Here is an 18,275-nt window from a genome sequence, read left to right on the forward strand (position 1 = left end):
CTATAACTGAAGGAAAAAGAGCATACAACATATTTTGACCTTGAGGCTGAGTCATTTATTGAAATTGAAATAAAGGAGTTAGAATCTGTACTGTAGCGTTGGCTCTTACAGATAAATGAATGCAAAAAGAGCAGGGCCTACAATAATCCTGCTCAAGAGAGAAACCACAAAGTGCATCTAATCCCACATAATTCATGTATTCTGGATTTTGCTTTTTATCGCAACAACTGATTTTGTTGGATGTGAGAATTGTTTGATTTCAACTTCTATTAGTCCTTTGCCTTTTCCAGAAGAGGACCAGCAGAGATTATATGTTCTTACATCACAATTTCATCACTCGGTGGCTCCCTGAAGAGCAGATATCAAGGGAAGACGATGTTAAAGCAAAAATACTATACAGGTCTGCTCTGCTGAACACCACTTACATACAGTTTAGGTTTCAGGCTAAATTCGCATAAAGTCTTGTGGTAGATAGTGTTAAGTACTTAGTTTGTATTCACACTTAGTGTTTTCAAGGCACATGGGCACTGGGGTTTAAGATTTTTCAGCCACTGGGTTTGAGGTTAACTTCAGCTATTTATAATTGACAAATCTTTTTGACAAGTATTGGGGGATTTTTAATCACAACTGCGAGAGACCAGTGTTGGGCACAAAGCTTTTCAGCTGTGGGTGCAGGCCAATGCCTGAGGACCCTCATTGTTGTGGGTTAGGCGCCTCCCCTTCCTCCATGGTGACCGGTGGGTTGGGATCCTTGTGGAAAGGGGTCTCTTTGTAAATGAACCAGCAGTTACCTGCCCACAGGATCAAATTCAAGAAGCCAAATATCTGTAGAAAGACAGGAAAACAGATGACTGGTGACACACAACGCACAGTAGTCATTTCAAAGGTCCTTTTTTTCTGGAGTTGCAATAGTCTTTAGATTTTTTGTTGGTGATATTGTATCCTCCCCTTTGATTTTGTTGGATTGTGGTATAACTCAAAATAACTTTGTAAGTTAGCATATACATTTCTTAAGTAACTTAAGCCTCTTAGAAGACCTCCTCCCGCCCCTACGACTAACAGTTTTTTACCATAGGAGGTTACAATCAGGTCTGTGATTCTTTAAGAGGAACCAGCATCTTCACCAGTATCTAGTCTCAACTGTGAGGGGACTTTCTTAGAAAACCTCATTAATCTAAGATTCTTTTTGAAATGAGTCAACTCTTTGTACTAGGAAGCTTTATGAATACAGCCCCAGGAATACAGCATTATAAATGGATGCCCATTATACATTTGCTCTTTTCACTCATTGTATTCACTGATGGCACAAACATGTAAATGTGTATCATTACATCCAGTGGTAGGACTGGTGATGCTACAAGCAGACAGATTTTTAAATGTTTTAATCTACTATCTATCTACTCTACCTTCTAATTCCACAAATGTCTGTCTGTCTGTACGTGAAGTACATATCTCACCAAACGTTCTTATCAGCTTCACACTTGGCACATGTATTTTTCATGGCCTGGGGAACTACAGTGACGAATTTGGTGCTATTTGGACAAGCAGTTTGTTCAATAGTAATACAATTTTTATAAACAGGCAAAGAGCATCTTGCAGGCAGGGGGTGAGGCAGCGTACCACAGTATGTTGACCAAGTTGAAAATGTCTGAAGAAATTGCCAAAAAATCACACAGAAGATCACTGACTTCCTTTTTAACAACCCTATTAAACAAGAATAGAACAATCCCTTGGCGGACAGACCAAGATGAGATGTATAAAGGCGAAGCAAATCTATGGGTTAATATCGTAATGTCATCTAAACACATTCCATTAAAAGGTTTAATCTGCCTACATTAACATGTCTACTTGTAGCAGTAATACACGGCTCACCAGCAACAACACCACCATTCATGTTAACATATATGGTAACTGTTATAATACTGAAATTTAAATATCAGTGATCACACCTACCCACCACAGTGCCTGCTTCCCCCTCTACCAAAGTTTTCACCCTTTTCCATCCTGGAGAAGGACATTAACAAGATCTTCTGGAGACAGAACCCTTGTAAAGCAGCAGGACCTGACTCTGTCTCCCCATCGCCCTGACTTCTGTGGTAATGAAGTCTTTTGAACATCTTGTCCTGTCCCACCTCAAGGACATCACCAACCAGCTAGACCCTCTACAGTTCGCCTATAGAGCCAACAGTTCTGTAGAAGATGCTGTAAACATGGCTCTCCACTTCATCCTCCAGCACCTGGACTCCCCAGGAACCTACGCCAGGATCCTGTTTGTGGACTTTAGCTCTGCATTCAACACCATAATCCCTGGTCTGCTCCAGGACAAGCTCTCACAGCTGAGCGTGCCTGACTCCATCTGCAGGTAGATCACAGACTTCCTGTCTGATACTGTAAGAGGCAGCGCGTTAAGCTGGGGAAACATGTCTCTGAACCCCGGACCATCAGCACCGGATCCCCCCAAAGCTGCGTTCTTTCTCCTCTGCTCTTTTCCCGTACACGAACAGCTGTACCTCCAGTCACCAGTCCGTCAAACTCCTGAAGTTCGCGGACAACACCACCCTCATCGGACTCATCTCTGGCGGCGACGAGTCTGCTTACAGGTGGGATATCGACCACCTGGTGACCTGGTGCAGTGACAACCACTTGGAGCTTAACGCTCTCAAAACAGTGGCGATGACTGTGGACGTCAGGAAGAGCCAGGTCCCGCCCACCCCCATCATCCTGTGTGACTCTCCAGTGGACACCGTGGAGTCATTCTGCTTCCTGGGCACCTTCATAACCCAGGACCTGAAGTCGAGAAGGTGATCGGCTGCAACCTGCCCTCTCTCCAGGACCTGTACGTCTCCAGGACTCTGAGGTGTGCAGGTAAGATTGTGGCCGACCCCTCCCACCCTGGACATGGACTCTTTAACCCACTTCCCTCTGGCAGGGGCCTGCAGGCCATCAGGACCAAAACCTCACGCAACAAAACAAGTTTATTCCCGACTGCTGCCGGCCTCATCAATAAGGCCTGGGACCCTTTACCGAACTGCACTGATGTCCCTACCTGTGACTTTGACACTTTACAATAACAATAGCTGTACATTTTGCACAATCCCTCCCGCTTAAAGTATAAATAAAGATGCTAGATAAGACCACATTTTCATGTTACAATGTGCATTCATATTTTATTATATATAGTTTACACTGCTGACTCCTGTGCTAATAACGGCACTGAGGCAAGTAGTTGGTACTAATCGATTGTAAAATGCAAATTGTAAGAAGTTTATAACCATGACCTAGATGGCTCCCAGCCTCAGTCTGGTTCTGTAGGAGGTTTCTTCCTGTTAAAAGGGAGTTTATTCTCTCCATTATCAACAAGTGTTGGTTTATTGTGGGTCTTGTTGTGTTTCTCTATAGTATTGTACAGTCACAACCTTACTATGTAAAGTGCCTTTAGATAACGCATGATATAATTTGGTGCTACACAAATAAAACTGAATTGACCCTCCTAAGAATGGGGTGTTGTCCAGGTGCTGAAAGCAGAGTCAAAATAAAGCATGTTAGCTGAATTCATTAAAGTTTGTTTATATATAAACTGCTCAAAACTAGAAGAAAGTAATCCAGAAATGTAAATAAATATATATCTTGGCAGAAGTTAACACTAAGTAACATATAAATTGACACTAGACTGTCCTTCAGGGCGGTCCTTTCTCACTGTATGCCTGTCAGGTCATGGTCAGGCTGAACCAAACACACACATCGCTGATAAGCATCATGGCAAATAAGAGCCATGACAAAGGATACTGTGTTATGAACACTGCTCAACAGAATTAAGGGAACACTTAATCGTCACAGTTTATCAATCTGTCCATTTAGAAAGCACAAGTGATTGTGAATCAATTTCCCCTGCTTTGCTGCAAATGAAAGTGACACAGGTGCAATGGAGAGGCTCAAGGAAGAAAACCCCCAAGACTAGTTTTGTGTTCTGCTGGTGTCCTTGTCACTACTGGTAGCATGAGGCGGTACCTGCAGCTCAATCAGGTTGCACAGGTAGTCCAGCTCCTCCAGGATGGCACATCCATACATGCGGTCTCAAGAAGGTTTGTGTCTCCTAGCAGAGTCTCAAGAGCATGGAGGAGATACCAGGAGACCAGCTGTTACACAAGGAGAGCTGGACAGGGCGGAGAAGGGCATCAACCCAGCAGCAGGACCGGTATCTGCTGCCATTGACTGGCCCATCACGTTTCCCTGACCTAAATACAATAGAGCACCTATGGGACACTATGTATCGGTGTATCCGATGCCCGCCAAGTATCGCAACAGACTATCCACTAGCTCACTGATGCCCTGTTCCAGGTCTGGGAGGAGATCCACCAGGACACCATGCACCAACTCATCAGGAACATGCCCAGATGTTGCAGGGAGTGCATATAGGCACTCAGAGGCCATACACACACTACTGAGTCACATTATGAGTTGCTGTGATGAACTTCGCTCAAGTTGGATCAGCCTGTGTTATTCATTTTTTACTTTGATTTTCAGTGTGGTTTTGAATCCAGCCCTCAAAAGGGATGATTATTTTGGTTTCCATTGACCGTTGTTTTGAAGATTTTCAACTTAAATAATTCATTCATCAAGATCTGATGTGTGATTTAAGTGTTCCCTTAATTTCTTTGAGCAGTGTGTATATATATATATATATTTTATATATCGAGGTTTATGTTAAACAAATATGTCTTTAACAAGCAGGTTAGCCTACAATTGTAATATTCATAATAATTCTATAGGTAATAAATGTGGTAAAATAATGTGGTAAAAAAAGGGAAAGGCGATGCTTTGGCAGAACCGTTTGTCTGCTGCCATTGTCTGGGTGTGTCGATGTAATCAAAATATTCGTCCATAACATCACAACCATTTACACATAATGTAATATGTGGAGGTAAATAACACAACTGACACTATCCTCTGTCGTAAAACTACACAATCTAAAGTAAGTAACTAAGTTATCTAGGAATGACATTTTCGAACCGGGTAATAAACTCATGACAACACCAGTGTTGCTGATTACAACAGACATAGAATCTGTTGCAAGAAAAGTCATGTGTTGGCTCAATATGTGTTGAACTCTTACTAAGATCTTTATTGTTCGATGTCACTGCTGGCAGCCTCACTCTTGTGGTGCACCAAAAGGTGTGTGCAGTGTTTCCCAATAATTACCCAGACATTAACGGCCTGCCATCATCTCATTTGTCCTGCACAGTTTCATAATAATCTGAAAGGTTTTTTCACAGTCCTCATAATAACATAAAGCAACTCTAGCTTAGGTGTTTTGGTATGTGTTTTGCTCTCTCTCTAACACATTGTCCATCCAGCTGGAGTGGTGTTAAAAGATTTATTATGTTTTTACCATCCTTTGATAACAAATCCTCCTTGTCAGTCTACTCTCCTCTAGTCTGATCAAACTCTGTTTCTCTGATGTAACTGTACTGCTGCATGGATAAGACATTTTCTTTTTCAGTTTATAACAGCAGCTTCAAAGTATTGATAACTAGTATTTTACACAGTGTAGTTCTTTATTCAATAAAAATGGGCGCCAGCACTGATACACAAAAATGAACCAAATAGGGTTCTATAGATCTATGGAAAACTTATGTAAATAGTGTGGGCCTGAACACTGGGCAACAACGGGAACACTGATTACCCTAATGTTTACAATCAAAAGTTGTAAACTGTTGAGAGGATGGCTTTGCAGCTCTGTTAAATCATGGAGGAGATAGGATGAGCTTTTTAAGAGCATAAAAGTTTACAAAATATGACCATTGCGTTCCCGCCACTGCAGCAGGTGCACTGCTCTAACATGACTTACCACAGAGGCAGTGAGGCGGCCCATGGAAGGAAACTCTCCGGGGTGACAGACGTTCTTGCATGACTCCACTAAGTGCTCAGGGTTAGTGGCCCATTTGACATCAGTCAGGCCTTTGCCCCAAGCTGAGGAGGACACAAGCCACAGGAAGGCAAAGGCAGCGGTCACCACAAGGTCCTGGTAAAGAGTACATAGTAAACACTGTTCACTTACACATCACTACTCAGAACGGTCTCAGTTCATTTTGCATGCAACTATAATTTACTATTTAAAAAATGAGTATGTTGTCCCCCCAAAACAACATTCACAGTTTTCAAACTTCTCGGCTGCGTTCATCTGTGGGCAGGTTTCAATAAAAACTCACAATTAGCTCCACTGCGGATGTTATGTTTTCACCCATATCTGTTGGATTGTTCAGTTGTCAGCAGGATTATGCAAAGGCTACTGCACTACTGCCACAATTGGTTGATTGGATTAATATGCACATGAATACATAGGTGGTTTGGTCAAATCCTCTCTCCCTGAACAAATACATGCCCCCGACAACACATTTAACTGCAAGGCTGAATTTGGTCTGAGTGACCACCCAGTGAGAGAAAGAAAATAAAACAAGCTAACTACACAAAACAATCCTGGGATGTAAAACCCATCCCAACTCTCTTCATGAGGGTTAGTATAGGACATGTACTTACAATGATGGGGCCGCGGGTGGTCTGGCGGTAGACATTCTGGTAGCCGAGGTAGAGGACTAGCGTGGCGGTGCAATAAAGAAACCCAAATACGCTGACACACACAAAGAACTCTGCTGAGGAGGAGAAGTCTCCCTGCAGGTAGGTCTCATTGGATTGGCCACCATTACACAATGGTATCTTATATGGGTAAGCTGACAACCTGAAAAGAATTACAGAAAACTCTTTCAACAGTCACTCTGATTACAATTATTTTCATACTCTGGGATTTCAGGGAAAACAAGTCCTCACCTCACTTACTCTTTATCCAAGGAATGCAAGAACAGAGAATATGAAGTGATTAAGACACATTTGTCAGATTCCACAAAGAGATTTAATGTTTACCTTCCTTCCATGTACATTTAAGTAATGTTTTTTTTTCATAACTGAGAAATGAATATACAATTCATTTTCAGCAGTTTGGTGGCAGATTTATAGATGATTTCTGGCAGATAGTCAATCGCTCTCGCCTAACAGGGTATTTCCCCGCGAAAACTTTGAAGCAGTACGACGTGTAGTTTTCCGTCAGCTCGAGGCCACGGACCAGACCTGGATCTGTTCAAGTTCAAGACTCTCCCTATCCCACTGTCTAAGTGCCCCTGAGCACTTACTCCTCACAAACCTTACTCCTCTAACATCTGCTCCCCATAGCTGCCCACTGCTCTGTGTTGTATTCCTTTAATTAGAAGGATTCATGATGTTCCTGTTTTTAACAATTATGAAGTGCCCTTATGGATGAATTGTGCAATATTAATACATTTCTTCTGTATTTTAATAAATACATTTACATGTGATTTTCCCTTTTTTTTTTATCTGTACAAAACTTCAGTGCAGTCCATAAGTAAAAAATAAACCAATATGGTTTTAATGTTTAGTGGTTGAAAATGGCAGCTCTGGGTCAGGTCTCAAAATGACACAAATAACACACATTTTAAGTGGTTCTGCATGCATTTGATGTTTAACCATGTAATCCACTGCTTTTTGATAGAGGATCTAAATGCAACCATCCAAGAAACACTGCATTCAGCATTCAGACCAGCAATCAAAATCATTATTGATGGCAGTAATCCACAATTGAATTGTTTGTGAAGTGAAACAGGAGTCAGACCAGGTGTATATTCTGGCATGAGTATACAATCTGAAAATCCAGCATTTCAGTGCTTATTGACAGTAATGTGGACAGGGCCTATAAAAGAAATAAAGAGCAAAGGAGCACTCTTGTTCTACAGTACCTGAATGGGTATGCAAACGCAGCCTTAACATCCTGTGGTTCCTTGTCTCCACATTTGACTGTGAAGTGGGTTGTCCCAAAGTAACCTCCAGTGGTAGAGAAGGCAAAGATGGTAAAGACCTGAAATGGCAGAGGAATAAAAGACTGTAAAATATATTTCAAGGACAGCAGAGATGTTTGTTCAATGGTAAATGGTCTTTATTAATAAAACACTTTTCTAGTCTTGATGACCACTCAAAGCGTTTATTTTAACATTCGTTAAAAGAATTAACTATTCAATCCATTTTATGGGCTCTGAATAGTTTATTTTAACATTCGTTAAAAGAATTAACTATTCAATCCATTTTATGGGCTCTGAATTTATTTATCTGTTTCATACTCTCAAACGTATTTCATTACTACGTTTGAGTGAGCTCACCAAAAGAATCCAGTCAACGTTGTTGATATGGCTGTGAAGTATTGAATCTTGACATTAAAATAAAAGACAGTTTCCTTTTCAACTATGCTACTTTTTAAGATCAGAGGTAAACTTGTAGATTACAGCCAATAAACAACTGATTACAGATTAACGTTTCCTCTCTCTGTGATTTTTTTACCAACTTCCCCACCATCACTATCGTCACTGCAGCTGTGCTCAGTGAATGGAAAGTATTCTGCTGCAAGTGTAACACAGGTGTAATGCAGCACTAATAATACAAAACTAAAGAAGTGCAAAACAAAGGATAAAGATTTAAAAAGTTTAACTCTGTAGAATTGTTTTCATAAAAGAATCAATGTCAGCAAAACTCTTATCAAGTGAGAAAAATGCTATCTTCAAATATGCTGACCAACAACAGACATCAGCAGGAAGAGGGAAACAAAGAACATTTCCTTCAACCTTTAACATGGATCAGAGAAACAACGATTCCACTCTAGCAGCAAGATTTCAACAGCCTTTTTTCTTCACAGAACAAAATGTTTTATTGTAGATAAAAGACCCGTGCTGAATTTTCCTTTTATGAACAGGCAAGGGTACAAGTCCACTGTTTTGTATTATAATAAACCTATATTTATATTTTTTTCTTTTATTAATTACTGCCAGATGATGAACATGCATTTTCACTAGCACAGCAGCTTTGTGAATAGGATCTAGGTAGGACAATTTTAGTAAGAAACTTGTAGTGTGACTTAGGAGTACTCTTAAAGGGCCCATATTTTAAAGGGCCCATATTTTACACATATTTTTCTGGGATTGAATTTGAGGTATTGGTACCCCTAAGATGATATGTCAGTGGTTTAAAGTCGGGAAAACTGCTGCAATGTTTATTTCCATGTCCTCTCTTCTGCCTCTCTCTGGAGCTGCAGACAGAACAGGCTGTTTCCACCTGCCTCTTGAGCCCCTCCTCTGATTGGCAGGATGTTTCTGAACGGTAAGTTACACCGTCCTCATGTTTGTTCAAGTTTTAGCAGGACAGTCGGCCAATGTAGGAGTAACGTCCCGAGTTACAGTACGGAGTTTAACAATGGAGTTTCAATACAGAGTAAAATCTAAGTCTACCAGCCTGGTACCGGCTGGGTGGGAGTTCGATCCCGAATGACATCATACGGGGGAGGAAGTACGAAACGAGACGTTATGATAACATATTTCTTAGAATGGACTAAGTGACCTACTGACCCCCTTCAAGTAACTACAGATAGTAAAACACAATATGGGCCCTTTAAGAGTTAAAGGGGACATAGCATGCAAATTCCACTTTGTTAGTGCTTCTACAGGTTAATGTGGGTATCTGGCATGTCTACCAACCCAAAAACTCTGGGAAAAAAACACTCGCGCGTTTTGTTATGGTTCCTCTAAGTCAGAAACGTCATGCTTGAGTGACTCGATTGAGCTTCCTGGGTTTTGTGTCATAACAAGGAACTGGAAGTCTCCCTACATGGCCTTGGCCCCCCCCCCGTCCCCCCACACTCGTTACGCCGGGTTTACACCGGACGCAGCGAGGCTGCGAGGCTGCGAGGCAGCGCAGCGCCGTTCCCAAGCACGCAGCCGCCTGGCTGTTCACACGGGACGAGCATTTCTCCGCGCTGGTCAGCCCGCGATTCACTCACATGTGGCATTTGTCTGGATCGTTGGGACTGGGAGGCTGCAGCAGTTGCTCGGGCGCGACTGCTCGCTCTCCCATGCGTGAGCTGGAATTTGTGCCAGCGCCACACAGCCAGCAGTGTGGAAGACTTCCGCAGTGTTCAGCACTACTGTAACACCGGCACAAACACACAGAGCCCCCCCACTCGTTACGCCGGGTTTACACCGGACGCGGAAGCGCCGCTGCGAGGCAGCGCAGCGCCGTTCTCAAGCGCGCAGCCGCCTGGCTGTTCACACGGGACGTGCATTTCTCCGCTGGTCAGCCCCATAGACTGTATATATAAGGTCAGCCCGCGATTCTGCTTTCTCCGCTTGTTGTTGTACCCGTTGAATGTCGGGGTTCGGGGGTAAATGATGGTCTTCATAGCCCCCCCCCCACCCCTCTCTTTCTCTCTCTGTCTGTCTGCTTGTGTGCTTGTAGTGGATGGGCAGAGGGGGACATTTAATTATGTGATTGGGAAAATTAAAACTCCAGGACAACAGAAGGGGAATACAACGTATGGGATGCATATTTGATAATTTATATCATATAAAATATGTAATTTATATCGTTTAAAATCATGGGGGGAGAGGGGGGAGGGGGGAGCTGGCTCATTAGCATTTAAAGGAACAGGCACTCAAAACAGGTCACTCTGTGGAGGGCTGTTTTATACAGGGTAAAAAGGGTGCTGTTTTAAATGATCCTTGTGGTATTTTGACCAAAGTATGTTACAGACATTTCATTAATCAATCAATCAAATTTTATTTGTATAGCCCATATTCACAAATCACAATTTGTCTCATAGGGCTTTAACATAGTGTGACATCCTCTGCCCTTAACCCTCAACAAGAGTAAGGAAAAGACCCCAAGGAACCATATCAACTTGTGGTAAAATGGGCATGCTATGTCCCCTTTAAAATAAAATGCTTTGGGAATATGGGCCCTGGACTGGACTCAGACCTGAGTCGATCAGACTGGCCAAATTTTCAGTCCTTAGCAGTACTCTGCTAATGCAGATACTATGCAATCCACATTGTATGGAAAGATGTATAAGTTTCAGTACGGAACACAGTCCTAATTATAGAATACATCCAACCTCTTCCAAAAACCTTCCAAGTTAGGTTCGCACCAGAGGTCCATTCAGAGCCACAAAATACCTAAGGCAGTCAGTAAGCATATCAGTAAGCAGAGTACATCAATCTCCAAAATGTTCATATTCATTATTCAAATCAATATAATTAAAGGCTGACAACCTGACTTATTTCCTTCTTTGTCATTCTAAAATAAAACCACCTTCTTCCTGAATTCACTTGTTCTGGCCCTGGTGTAGTAATACCACCCCAAACCTCATTCCTAAAACTACCTCTTAACCCTGTCAAATTAGCTTTTCTAAAGTCTGTTAAATTCTATTATTTCCTTTCTTCTCATTTGCTAAGTTAAGGTCAAATCTGATGACTTCCTAATGTTTCTCCAATTTCTAATTGTATTTTATCTATTACTTAATACTAAACCCAGTATATTATTCCCCAGAGTTACCTTATTTATGAAAAACACAAGGAGCTATAATACGGAGAGGAGAGTCTGGTCTAGCCCAAAATATATTTATCTGATGTAACTGAATCGAATTAAAGCAAAATAGAAAAAGGTATTGGGAGATCAGTGCCAATGAAAAAGAAAAAAAAGAAAACACACTTTGACACTGTCAAATTAAAGGCGTCAGTTTCCCTCTTTCCACCTCTCCTCTCCTCTCACTTCCATTTTTCTCCACATACATTGAGTCTGGTTCCTTTGCAGGTTTCTTCCTATTAAAATGAAGTGTGTCTCTTGCTCGTTGTGGGAACTGTTGGGTTTTACTGTAATTGCTAAGGTCTTGACCTTAAAAATCTAACATATTGAACTTGAATTAAGAAAATAAAAAATTTGTAGAGTTGTAGCTTGGTGACATTTGGCATATGAAGGTTTGCCAAGGTTTGACAGGTTTGCCAGGTTTTGGGTGAGAAAATTCCCCTCAATCATTAACAGCATTTAATCCTTTAACTTTATCATAAGCAATTAAAATGATTTCATATAACAGGGTTTATGTGACGGTTGCAAAATGGCTGTATTCTCATAACCAAATATCAGTGTTGCAGTAATAACCTTGTAAAGTAAGAATGAATAAGCAATACAGTACCTACAAACACTATGTGAGGAACAGCACCCTTACCTCCTAACATCTCTCCCTCTTAGGGGATCCATCTAACACCAGCACATTTCAAAACATTTTCAACCAATTTAGCAGTTGTTTGCAGTGGTAGACTGCAGTAGTGTAGCATAGACACATTAGACAGAGAGATAAACAGAAAATCAAATTCAGTATTCAGGGATAAATCAAGGAAATGTTATTTGCAGGGGGTGGTGGTGGTGGGAGGGGGGCTGTGATTGGCCAGTCCAGTTTATTACCACAAATCAAAAAATAGTTTGGCACACTGTGGTGTAAGATGGATGATGGCTGTGGCACATATCACAAACCTTTTCAAAAAGACAAGAACACCAAATCTAATTGAACGATACATTAAAAGTGCATCATGTGCTGACCCTTTCCTCAGTCAGACAGGGTGCAGAACTTTCAAAGCCATAAAGAATATCCAGTATGACACAGCCATATCCTTGCAATACGACACTTTAAAAAGGCAAGAATATTTACAGAGACACATAATTATCTATTTCTGAATCCAACCGCCACTGGCCTGCGCCGGAATTCCGGCACAGTGCCGGAGAACTTTAAGCCATGAGTAATTTGAAAGCTTCAAGCCCACGGAGGATTTTCAGGAATGAGTTTCATCTTTCAGGTATCTCTGGATCTCAGCATTTCCCAACTGTCCCCTCAGCCGTGTTTGACCCACCCAGGCCAATCTTACATAGCCCCCGAATAAACCCCTTCGGACAGGGCTTAGCCTCCATGTTCAGACTTAGTTTTTTATGGTGAATCATGATCAAGCGAGACGCCATGCTTCTGACACCAAAATGGAGGAGCTTGTGAGTGAGGTGCAGAACTGTGTTGTTTGGTGGCCACAGCAGTTGTATCAATGAAAGAAAACGCACTGAGTGGTATCGCATTGAAGCTGCAGTTAAAGGGATAGCTCACCCAGAAATGAAATTTCACTTCATTATCTACTCACCACTATGCCAATGGAGGGCAGGGTGAAGTGTTTGAGTCCACAAAACACTTTAGGAGATTCAGGTGTAAACAGCGTTGCACCATACAATTGAAGTAACTAGTGACCAAAGCTTCAGATGTAATAAAACAACAGAAAAACCATAACATCCCTCCATACTGCTCGTGTGGTTTCATCCAAGTGTCTGCAAGCCCCGAGATTCATATTGAACTCCAAACAGCTTCATATATACCATGTTTTAATCCTAAAAGTCCTCTGATATCTTTCAAAGAAGTGCATTCTGGGACCGTCGGAAATGCTAGCTTAGCCACTTCTTGTGGACTTTTAGGCTTAAAACACGGTGTAAATGACAGTGTTTTGAGTTGAATATGAATGTGCTGTGTCATTTTGACCACTAGGGAAGGTGTAGTTTATTTTGTTTCGCATCATTTCAGTGGAGCACTAGGTGTACACTAGAGCCAATTAGTTCAGTTTTTAAGCAGTAGGTGGTGTGGAGCAGACGCTTCTTACCGTAGCTTTATCTACAAGACAACAAAGACAACAATTCAATGTAAGTTAATTTTCTCATGATTTTTTCAATAAATGGGAACATCACCCAAAAGGACAATATTGGATATAATCTCATCATTTTCATTTAAAACCTACGCGCCAGGAACATTCCACCCTGCCTTTGTGACTCTACAGGAGAGTCACAGGTATGACAACTCAATACTCCTACATATAGAATGTATCTCTCTTTGGCCAAACTTTTGTCCAGAGGCTTGGGTTGAGATGGCTATAAATTGTCAAAAGTGTTTTTGTTCTGCCAAATGAACAAAAGAGGTTTGTACACACACATATTCCTCAAAGGACAGATTCATAAATACATTATTTTGGTATTGGTACATAAACTAAGGTGACACTACAAGAACCCAACCTTGAGTTTAAAGCTGTGTTCAGACGACAGCCCTGCATGAAAAAACATGGCCCTCTCATTCCCTAAAATGGGGTCAGTCCAGCAACACGGCCAAAGGTTCAACCTGTGCACGGTTTTTGCAAGAACACACCACAACCACATCTGGCAAGGCATTCCCGTGCCCAGTGGCATATATCATAGCACACCTTCCTGATAAATTACTTGGTAGGAAAACATTGTATTTCTGTTTGCCTCATTTTGAAAAGATAAGTAATTACTGCTGTGTAAACTGTGAACTGATTTCATCACTACCTTACTTAGGGGTACTGTACTAGGAAGCAGGATCTGTGGTTACAGAAGTAACTTCAGGATAAACTTTGGGTGTTCAATGTTAGGAAGCTGGTTCATTCCTTACTGGTGTAAATCTCCATGGTAACACGCTGCACCTCTGATCTGCTCTAAAGCCGGTAGGTTCATGATAAGAGATCAAAACCTGTCAACAGCCCAACTACTGACCAATCAGATCACTGAAAAGTGACATCATTTGACATGATCCTGACAGGGCCACAGGACAAAGTGAGAAATGAGAAAGAGCAGCAGATAGGTTTATAGATGAGTGGAATAGTTTTGATGTTCCAGACTTTTAAAAACTGTTTCTAACAAATGAAGGGGGTTTATCACATTAAATAAATACATCAGACCTATCACAGCTTCATCTGAATTTAACAGACTCTTTCTTTGTGACATAATTACTGACAGTGTTGATAATTTCACTGTGTTGTTCTATCATTGCAGCTCAGAATAAGGAGAAATAAAAACTAAAGCCTCTGATGTCTTATTTAAAAAAATAGACACTGTCTCAATATTTCTCATGATTTTAAATCAACATTTCAGTCAGACTGAGCTCATCACACATTAACAACTTATCTTCTCTCTGCTATGGCAGCACAAACAGTTTCAACATTTCACTTATTTATCTGCATCAAATGTTCAACAAAAGAGATGATAAACTCATCGACAGTAAATCTGTGTGATCAATCACAGTATGTCTTCACCGTTAATTATCATCTTGACAAGATAAGTAATTACTGCTATGTAAACTTGAACTGAATTCATCACTACCTTACTTTGGGGTACTATACTAGGGATCAGGATCTGTTGTTACAGAGGTAACTTCAGGATAAACTCTGGGTGTTCTGTTCAATGCAAGGAAGCTGGTTCATTCCTTCCTGGTGGAAATCACCATGGCAACAAGCTGCACCTCTGACCTGCTCTGGAGCTAAAAACAAAAATTGATTTCATGCTCTTTTCTGTTCTAGTCATGTGATCATACTGTTTACATTTAACCTTGAATATCTCGTTTGTCGCTTTTACTGAATGTACCTGCAGGCATCAGCATTTCTTATCTTTATTCAGGGTTCTGACAATGATTATTTAAAGCTAACAACTCTGCTTAAACCTTATTGCAAAGAAAAAAAGTGTGCCTTCACTTTGAGTTTTAACTTCAAATTAAACAACTTGAGTACAACCTATCTAATCACCTGCACCACTGTGAATTTAGGCCACAAAAACCACTGAAAAACTAAAATGATCTGCTTCTGTGACTATTTGGTTGAGATTTAACATAGTGACGTTTGATAAACAACGTCAATTGTGCACTAAACTTGAACAGTGAAACAGAGAGTGGGCCTACCTAATGTACCTAGCTGGCTTGAAACTCCACAGTACAGTGAGCAACTGTATACTGTGTGTTGGTTATAAACAGGACATGGCTGTTCCACAGACCCGCACCTTAAACACACACATGTTGAAATTATGCAACAACTAGCATTTCACGTGAGATACTCACAATGTCTGGGCTTCACTTTGGAAAAAGTGCAATGGTTTACAACAGAAACGTGACTTCTCATTTAAATTAGTAGTTACATTTAGCATTTAATTTGGAGTATCCATAGCTACAAGTAAATCCACAAGCTGCAGCATGATATATTTCATTTAATTTACTTAATTACTTAAAAGAGAAGACTGACACTACAAGTTTTCTTCGGCAAAGCTTCTTGTACAAAAAAAATAGGATTTAATAACTATTATTCTATTAATAAATACAATAAATTCTAATTTGATATATGAATTATGTAAGAACATAATTTTAAATAACATTTATTAATTAATAGTAAAAATAAAGATATAAGTAAATAACTGTATTCACAAACAATGTTAATCAAGCATTTAAAATGGCAGTTTCCTTTCCAATGTGCATTTCAACTTCCTTACCACTTTCTCTTCACTATAAACTGTTTGATTTGCTGAGACATATCGCTTCTCTTTTAGCACACATATCTCACATGCTTTTCAATGATAAAACAAGCTGGAACAATGCAAATCTGCCATGACTGTCACAAGCTGGATGTGTGAAAGAGAAAATCAGGGTGGGTGCTTAAGTTGACGATTTGTCTCAAACTCTGCAACACTCACATTTCTCTGGAAATGTCTCTTAGAATTCTAGATAGTGTTGACATTTTAAGAGAAAACAAACAAAGGAAAGTCAAACAAATATGTTACAAATAAGCTCTTTTTGGCACACAGTGTTGGAAGAGGCAGGTGTAAAAAAAACAGGACAGATTTTAGTTTAGGAACCCTACTACGCATTTATCTTTTTGAAATGCGTTTTTTTTTATATACCATTATTATTATTAGTTCATTCAGTAAGTACTTATTTGGATTAAGTTGTTTTGTAGACCCCTTTTTCATTGGAACTTGTGTTTTTTTAAGTCCTATTTTTTATTGTCGATTTTAATATCAAACAAAGAATGACTTTATAAATTAGTAAACAATTATGTATAATATTTCCATTGAACAGTTAGTTATTAATGAAAGAGTCGTCTCCATACACGAGTACAACTAGTATAGCGTTAGCGAACAACACAGCAAACACTGCCATGGTCATGAAAAGGGCTCCTGCTCATATCGAGATATGGTGATATGGTGGCTAACAGGTGTGAGTAACTTCTCTCTGACGTTAACGAGGTTTCTCATCTACTTTTGACACATTTGAGATGCGTTTTGACTTTACTCACCCATTCTAGGACACGAATAAACCCAAGAGGTTCTTTCAGTGGTCCCAGGTCCAGAGAGAATCCAGACGCCAATTTCTGGGTGCAACAAACAGTGAGTGTAAAAAAAGCAGAACAGGGGGAGACAAACATTACGTTAGGCAGGTGTAGAGGCAGCAGCGCTCGTCAGAGCAGCCAAACTACCTGTTCGTCACCTTGTGGCTTACTGGCCCTGCCCTTGTTAGCAAACCCCTGCTAGCAGCATGCTAACTCTAACTCATGTCATCCGGATTATTTTTGCAAACCCACCCACCTGAACAGTATCCATTGGGGCGTGAAACAACTACAATGTCGTTTGTTTTAACTCCTGAAGTTCAGTTCGGTTGTAAATCCGACTTGTTCGTATGGTGAACTACGATCCAGTGGCTACTGGCTGACTGTCAGCGAGAGGCAGAGCTGCAGGAGGCGAGTGACTGATAAACTCAGCCTACAGTCATCCAAGCCTGTTCCACAGTGTACAAGTGATCCGCTGTCACCAACACCAAAATAAGAACTTTAGCACTTCCGGTACCCTTCTGAGTAATGTGAAGTCAATAACATGTATTAATATAGTTAACCCGGTTCTACTACGGGATATTAGTTCTATTATTTATTTTTGATTAATCAATCTGTAAATTGTAGGGATTTTATTGTCATGGGATGAACACCTTCAGACATATCATCTCGTTTTCAATGTGCTCCCAAACATTTATAAACAAAACAGTGCGGGGGACAATAATACAGAACACAAAAGTTACAAAAACAAACAACAACAACAAACAAGAAAACAAAGTAAGGACAGAAAAATCAAATGAAAAGGTTACAACCTTAGACTACACACAATCTAAACAGAGGAACAGGATCACTCGATAAACAAATAAGGACAGAAGGAAATACAAGAAGTCATTGAACAGTGACATCATTACTGAAAACATACGCAATTGTTTTAAGATGAGAAAGCAATTAATTTTTGAATAAACTAAATGACGACAGAAAACGGAAGTTTAAAGGTAACTTATTCCAACCAGAATGAGCCTGAAATATGAATGCCTTTTTAATCTGATAAAAAGGGGACAATACAGAGGTTTGAGTAATTAGTTTTGGAATGAACAAAAAATGGTTTAGACAATAATGAAAGTTAAAGTTAATGCATTTGAAAATAAATTGGAAGCTATGAAATTAATGTATTATGGCACCTGATGTGTCTAACATTGAGCAATGGCGCGT

General features: G+C 40.4%; 1 protein-coding gene across 1 annotated transcript; it reads right to left on the minus strand.

Moving 5' to 3' along the window:
- Window positions 1-37: 37 nt before the first annotated feature.
- Window positions 38-17,528, minus strand: sypl2a (synaptophysin-like 2a). The gene is made up of 6 exons (XM_034586857.1): window positions 17,323-17,528; window positions 17,034-17,108; window positions 7,806-7,924; window positions 6,538-6,736; window positions 5,849-6,022; window positions 38-825 (listed from the first exon to the last, which is right to left on the minus strand). The coding sequence occupies exons 1-6, from the start codon at window positions 17,335-17,337 to the stop codon at window positions 694-696; spliced, it is 714 nt and encodes a 237-aa protein (XP_034442748.1). The 5' UTR covers window positions 17,338-17,528; the 3' UTR covers window positions 38-693.
- Window positions 17,529-18,275: the final 747 nt, after the last annotated feature.

This window comes from Hippoglossus hippoglossus, chromosome 5, assembly GCF_009819705.1.
Source record: "Hippoglossus hippoglossus isolate fHipHip1 chromosome 5, fHipHip1.pri, whole genome shotgun sequence".
Lineage (NCBI taxonomy): Eukaryota > Metazoa > Chordata > Actinopteri > Pleuronectiformes > Pleuronectidae > Hippoglossus > Hippoglossus hippoglossus.